This window comes from Pollachius pollachius (assembly GCF_949987615.1).
Source record: "Pollachius pollachius genome assembly, chromosome: 10".
In the NCBI taxonomy this organism is placed as follows: domain Eukaryota; kingdom Metazoa; phylum Chordata; class Actinopteri; order Gadiformes; family Gadidae; genus Pollachius; species Pollachius pollachius.
Window position 1 is genome coordinate 20,865,481 of NC_136943.1, and position 7,500 is coordinate 20,872,980.

Below are 7,500 nucleotides of genomic sequence, written 5' to 3' on the forward strand. Positions count from 1 at the left end.
GGAAGGTAGAGAAATTGGAATCGATGGAGGACAAAATGGAAAACAAGTTAATAAGATGCTCGGTGGGGGCGACCAAGAAGCAGACAGACTCTCTTATTCACACACACACTTACACACTTACACACTTACACACTTACACACACACACACGCACACACGCACACACACTGATACACACACACACACTAACACACACACCACACACCACACACACTCACACACTGACACACACTCACACGCCCGATACTTGCTTCTTGCATGTGTTTGTGTGCGTGTGTGTGTGTACGTGTGTGTGTGTGTGTGTGTGTGTGCGTTGGGTTGTGTGCTTGTGTTACGCACGTGCATGCACACATACGCATGTTTTCGCATGTTTTCAAATGCTAGGGGTGAGATAATTCCGCGTGGGCACACCTCCCACGAAGTGAGGGAACATAGCTGGGCTTTCACAGGTACAGAGCTCCTGTGACAGACAGACAGACAGGGACACACACACACACAGATGGAGTGCAATGATGCAGACAGACAGATGGACAGAGAGGCCAAGGCAGAATGTCACAGAGTTTGACCAGAGTGACACTATATAAAAAGTTTTGGGCCCGGAATGACGAGAACTTACAAACTTTAGAGCGATCGCAATAGTCTCTGTTTTTTTATTACTTCATATACATTGAGAATAATATTGTTGGGACTGGTTTGAAGATATGCGCTAGCATGACATCTGCCATTAACTAAAACTAAATATAATATCATAAAAAAGATTTAACTGTATGAAAGTTTGCTTAAGCAACAAAAAGAATGTCTAATCAACTTCTAATTAACAAAAGCCAATGGGACAAAACTTAGGGTGTGTGTGTGTGATTCAACCTACCCGATTTTACCAATGTTATCCTCCATGGTGTGTCACGCTTGCCAACCGAGACTTAACCGAGACCAAGAAAAAAGGTCACATTATAGTAGTAGTTTTAACCCTGCTCTCTCTCTCTCTCTCTCTCTCTCTCTCTCTCTCCTCAGTGTGCGGGGACATTGAGAGACAGTTTTAACCCTGCTATCTCTCTCTCTCTCTCTCTCTCTCTCTCTCTCTCTCTCTCTCTCTCTCTCTCTCTCTCTCTCTCTCTCTCTCCTCAGTGTGCAGGGACATTGAGAGACAGTTTTAACCCTGCTATCTCTCTCTCTCTCTCTCTCTCTCTCTCTCTCTCTCTCTCTCTCTCTCCTCAGTGTGCGGGGACATTGAGAGACAGTTTTAACCCTGCTATCTCTCTCTCTCTCTCTCTCTCTCTCTCTCTCTCTCTCTCTCTCTCTCTCTCTCTCTCTCTCCCTCTCTCTCTCTCTCCTCAGTGTGCGGGGACATCCACGGGCAGTTCTTTGACCTGATGAAGCTGTTTGAGGTGGGGGGCTCCCCCGCCAACACACGCTACCTCTTCCTGGGGGACTACGTGGACAGGGGCTACTTCAGCATCGAGGTTAGCATCTCCCTCACCTACCTCTCTCTCTCTCTCTCTCTCTCTCTCTCTCTCTCTCTCTATCTCTCTATGGCTATGTGGACAGGGGCTACTTCAGCATCAAGGTTAGCCTGCACTGCTGCCTGATGCCCCAGCATGCACTGCTTCTGCAGCATGACAAGGGTATGTCGCTCTGCAGCGACAGAGGGTACTTTCAGTCAATGTGTTGATGTGGCTCAAAATACTGTTCTTGCTGGCTGCGAATACAGTTAGAAGGCTAAAAATAGTCCCTTATTTTTTTAACCATCTACTTTATTCTAGAGGGTTACATAATAGCCACGAGCAAGAGATTTTACAACAGAAAGGGGGTTGCCCTCGGCGTTACTATGAGAATTAAGTAATATAGTTGTAGGGGGTTCAAATGAGTGCGAGCAGGCAGAGTTGTCGTGAGTGCAAGCAGGCAGAGTTGTCTTCCTCCGCCCGATCACGCACTTCTTCGGGTTGGCCGTGAGCCCCGCCCGTCCCAGCGACTGAAGGACGGCCGCCACCTGCCGCACATGCTGCTCCCACGTTCCAATACAGATGACCACGTCATCAATGTAGGCAGCAGCATACGTGGCGTGGGGCCTTAACACCCGGTCCATCAGTCGCTGAGACGTGGCCGGGGCCCTGAACAACCCGAACGGAAGCACCTTGAATTGGTATAGACCGAGCGGAGTGGAGAAGGCCGTTTTTTCCCGGGCTGCTGGAGACAGCGGAATCTGCCAGTAGAACTTTGTGCAGTCCAGAGTCATGTAATAGGTGGCCATGCCAAGCCAGTCCACGAGCTCGTCGATCCGAGGCATTGGGTAGGCGTTGAAGTTCGAGACCGCGTTCACCCTACGATAGTCCAAGCAGAACCGGACAGACCCGTCCGGCTTCCCCACAAGCACGACAGGACTGCACCAGTTGCTGTGAGACTCCTCGACCACGCCCAACTCTAACATGGTTGCTAATCCGCGCCGCACCACATCTTGTTTGTGGACGGGCAGCCTGTAGGAACGTGTCCGCACCATTAACCCGGACTGCGTCTCGATGTCATGAGTACTTAATGGGGTGCGACCGGGTAGGGGCGAGGCGGTTGCAGGCCGGCAACGTCCTGCGCCTGACTCCTTGAGAGGTCCTCACCCCGAACTACCTGAGGGATGGGAGCTGGACCCGGGACTCCTGGCCCAAGCTCTTCTCTCTCCGGCAGCGTCGACGCAAACGCGACAGGGACCACATCGTTCCACCTCTTTAGGAGGTTGATATGGTAAACCTGTTGGTTTTCGCCCCTCTCGAACGTGCTACCTCGTAATACACATCCCCGACTCGCCGCGTGACCACGAAGGGCCCTTGCCACTTCGCGAGTAATTTGGTGCTAGAGGTGGGCAGCAGTTCCAGGACCTTGTCCCCCGGGTTGAGATCGCGTCATCTAGTCCCTCTGTCGTACAGGCGTCTCTGACCCTTCTGGGTTCGGTGAAAGTGCTCACGTGACAATACCCCTAGTGAGTGAAGCTTTGCATGCAAGTCCATGACGTACTGGATTTCGTTTTTGCTGTCACTGGACCCCTTCTCCCAGTTTTCTTTAATGAGGTCCAAGACGCCCCTGGGCTTGCGCCCATAAAGTAACTCAAATGGGGAAAACCCTGTGGAAGCCTGGGGCACTTCCCGCACTGCAAACAACAGAGGGTCTAGCCATTGATGCCAATTTCGAGCATCCTCGTGCATGAACTTACGGATCATGGACTTTAACATCCGGTTAAACCTCTCACACAAGCCGTCCGTGGCTTGGTGATAGACGCTTGTGTGAATGGCCTTGACCTTCAACAACCCGTAAAGTTCCCTAATCGTGCGTGACATGAAATTGGTGCCCTGGTCAGTGAGAATCTCTTTCGGGATTCCCACCCGCAATATGACATGAAACAACGCCTGCGCAACACTCTGCGCGGAGATGTTGCGCAACGGAATTGCTTCTGGGTATTGGGTTGCGTAGTCGATCAGGACTAACACAAATCGATACCCGTGTGCGGAACGTTCTAATGGCCCGATAATGTCCATGCCAATGCGGTCGAAGGGGGCTTCCACCAGGGGAAGGGGCCATAAGGGAGCCCTGGGGACGGCCGGGGGATTCACCAACTGGCACTCGGGGCAGGATGCGCACCACCTGCGCACCTCCGCCCGAATCCCCGGCCAATAGAACCGGGCCAATATTCGGTTAAGTGTTTTATCGTACCCCAAATGGTACGATACCGCCATTTGGTTATAATGGTTATAATACCTCCTTACTCTGGGTGTCACAACTCACCCGATAAAGCCTATCCCTAAACACCATAAAGTGTGGGTAAGTCAGCGCCGCGTAAGTCTGGCCAGACCCGACTCCCATCAATAACTATTACCTGGTCGTGAATGAGCTTAATGTGGCGTCACGAGACTGCTCGAGGGGGAAATCCTCCACCGTTGGAAATCTCGGCGCTGGGACCTCGGGTTGAGGACCCTCCCCCGATCCCTGAGCAGCGTCGGACGCCCCCGCCTCGGCGCAGAACACAGCACACGACTTACATGTCCCTACCTGTCGTGTCTACATCCCCGTAGTCCCCCTAACTGCCTGTGGAAACCCCGCCCAATCGTACCCAAGTATCAGGGGATGCGAGAGGCTCGAACTAACCGCCGCCTTGACCCTATATGTTCTACCCCCACAACGAATTTTGATAGGGACCAAAGGATACTCGTGCACATCCCTGTGTATACACCTCACCGAACCTCGGACCGCACCAGGCGCTGGTGGATCATGGTCTGCATGCATCCCGAGTCCAAAAGCGCCTGGTGCGTACCCCGCTGTATCCTCACCGGGATACGGTACGCCTCACCGAGACCTTGGGGAGGAGACGGGGCACCGGTGACGCGGATGACCTGACCCACCTCCATCATAGGGCACTCCCGCCGGAAGTGGCCAGGCCGCCCGCACCGCCAACACCCCTCCCCTGCCGTCTGAGCGCCCATCTGTGGAGTGGGGGGGGGAGGCGACTTATGTGCCTGCTCTGGCGCCGGGGTTGGCCTATCTCGCCGTGGGGCAGCCGCACCGATACGTGGGCCCGGTGTCGGTGGTCGCTGGCTCGCTGGTGGTGGCTGCAGGTGGCTCTTCGCCAGGACGACCGCGGCGGAGACACTCTCTGGCCGGTGGTACCGGACCCAGGCGGAGGTCCTAGCCGGCAGCCCCTCCACGAACCTCTCCAGGGCCACCTGCACCACGTCCTCCGCCGTGTTCCGGTCTGGGACCAGCCACCTCCTTGCCTGGTCCCTCAGCTGCTGGGTGAAGGCGAAGGGTCGGTCCCCCTCGCTGAAGGCCAGCGCCCGGAACCACCGCCTATGTTCCTCCGGGTAGAGGCCCAGCCGGTCCCGGATGGCCCTGGTGATGGCGTCGTAGTCTCGCTGGGCCCCGGCCGGCAGAGTGTGGGCCGCGAGCTGCGCCTCTCCTGTTAGGAGCGGCAGGAGACGGTGCGCCCACTCCGGACGAGGCCACCCTGAGACCTCGGCCGCCCCCTGGAAGGTCTAAATAAAGGCTTCCGCGTCGTCTGCCTCCCCCATCTTCGGGACGTGTATATGGGTTGTGGGTCCCGGCCCTCGGGGTCCTTCGCCGCGTTTGCCGGAGGCGAGGAGCTCACCCGAACGGCCCGAACGGCGGCCAAGGACTGGGCCAGGTCCGTGAGCACCTCGTTCTACGCCTGGTGGAGCTGGCCTTGCTGCTCGGCCATCTGGGCCAGGTGCCCGAGTATGTTTCCCAACGGGGACTGGTCCATTTTTCCTGCGCTCGAGCTCCAGATTGGGCTCCACTGTAGTGGGTTCAAATGAGTGCGAGCAGGCAGAGTTGTCTTCCCTCAGCGGGAGATTGCTTTATTGTCTTTAGAAGGAGGACACAAATACTCAAACTATAACAAAGGTTCTCCAAGAGTCGTCTCTTTGTGGGTTCTTGGTATGATCTCCACTCGCTCTGGATCTCTGTGGTCCGTTCGCTCCTGGTTTTCTCCTCACTACAACACAACGCAGGCACATAAGTACACACTCCCTGATTGGCGTGCGGACACCTGCTCGCAATCAGGTCCAATCCCCCCAGCCGATCCGGTGCGCTCCCAACCTGCCCATACTCCCCCTGCAGGCCAGACGTCGCACGTCCCCCCAAAATAGTGTACTGTGTGTTACTCTTCCGGTAGGCCTGCTCTGTCTGCTCCACTTCAGAAACCCTTCAGTGCCCTGACCTGACCTTGAGGCCCGTCTCCAAGACAAAACCTCTGAGTTTACTGCAGTGTTTGCTATACTAAAGAAGTCAAGACTCCGGCCTTTTTTACCAATCCATTCTACTCTGGGTCTGCGCTTTATTAAGAGAGCAGTTCAATTTTTGAACCTACAAAACACCTCCGGAGCAGCTCAGAGTGTGCTTCAGTAGTCCAGGGGCAGGGCCCGGCTCCACTTCAGTGGAGGATTTGCAAGTGCTTGCACGGTTAATGAAGACATAAGTTAATGCCTCAAGCAAGAAGCATGAACAAGGACCAATCAGGACCAATGAGGTGTTGATGTGTATTTGTAAGATTACTGTCCGCCTCTATGGGCATCGGGAAATGTCCATGAACTTTCACATTATTTGAAAAAGCAGGTGGCAAACCGAAAGGCTTCAATATACTTCCTGTGGGAGATCCTCAAGTCCATGTTATGAAATTGCTGGTGGTCTTAATGCATGTGATACTCACATGGTCATCAGTACATCTATCTAGATGTAGAGATCTACGTAATGTTAACCAGTGATTACACTGTCAAGGCTAGAGACCCCTTTGGTAGGATACACATTGCACTATCATAGCGGACATTTATAGGATGTGGCCAATCAGAAATGTACATTTACATTTACATTTAGGGATTTTGCTGACGCTTTTATCCAAAGCGACTTACAACTATATTCACAGATTCACGGCGGAGTCAACCACACAGGGCAACAACCAGCTCATCAGCAGCAGTCAGGGTGAGGTGTCTCGCTCAGGGACACCTCGACAATCAGCTAGGAGGAGCCGGGGATCGAACTAGCAACCTTCCGGTTACAAGTCAACCCGCTCTATTTCCTCAGCCACTTTAGCCCCTGTAGTGTAAACGTATGAAGACATTCGGGTAGTGGAAGTAGTGGGAAGTGTTTCACCACATTGTGGGGAGCTCATGTGCACACTGGCCTCGATCTGCTATTGAGGTTAATTCACTGCACACGGCCGCAATGTCAACCTCTCAAATCAGCTACTGTGATCTGTAGAGAAATGTCGATTTAGAGCCAGCCTGATTTCAATTAGCCTCTGTTTTTTTTGGTATATAGAATCTACTCTATCTATGCCTAGAAACTGTGGTTTGCCTCTGACTTTTGATCTGACACTTTATCCCCCTCCCGCTCCTCTTCAGTGTGTGCTCTACCTGTGGTCGCTGAAGATCCTATACCCAAAGACGCTCTTCCTGCTGCGGGGAAACCATGAATGTAGACATCTGACGGAATATTTCACATTTAAACAAGAATGTGAGTACCTCCACATTTGTTGAACACGTTTTCCGTCTCTGAGCCACTGTTTCATTCTCTTAATCCCCCGTCGTTCTCTCCGTTCTCTCTTTGTGGTTTCTTTGGCTGTACCTCAATATCCCTCTCCTTCCATCTCTCCCTCTGTCCCTCTCTCTCTCATACCCTGCATAACCTCTTTCTATCCCATTTCCACCCAACCTCCATCTATTGTTTGGACTCCTTCTTCATCAAAGGAGATATTTCCTCCATGCCCCTTGGCCCAGTCCACCCTCTCCTCCACCCTCCCTTCCACCCTCTCCTCCACCCTCTCCTCCATGGATGATGATGATGGTAGTGATGATGATGGTAGTGATGATGATGGTGATGATGATGGTAGTGATGATGATGGTAGTGATGATGATGGTGATGACGATGATGGTAGTGATGATGGTAATTTTTATTAACCTTTATTTACCCAGGCAAGCAAATTATGAACAAAATTCTTATAGTAGTGATG

General features: G+C 52.9%; 1 protein-coding gene across 1 annotated transcript in view; it reads left to right on the forward strand.

Annotated features, from left to right (window-relative positions):
* Window positions 1–7,500, forward strand: part of ppp3cb (protein phosphatase 3, catalytic subunit, beta isozyme) — a gene marked incomplete at both ends in the record, with an annotated part of 24,855 nt that overhangs the window by 4,956 nt on the left and 12,399 nt on the right. The window contains 2 exons of the mRNA XM_079745294.1: window positions 1,335–1,459; window positions 6,893–7,004. Coding sequence (XP_079601420.1) covers window positions 1,335–1,459; window positions 6,893–7,004 — 237 coding nt within the window. The remainder of the gene's footprint in view (window positions 1–1,334; window positions 1,460–6,892; window positions 7,005–7,500) is intronic.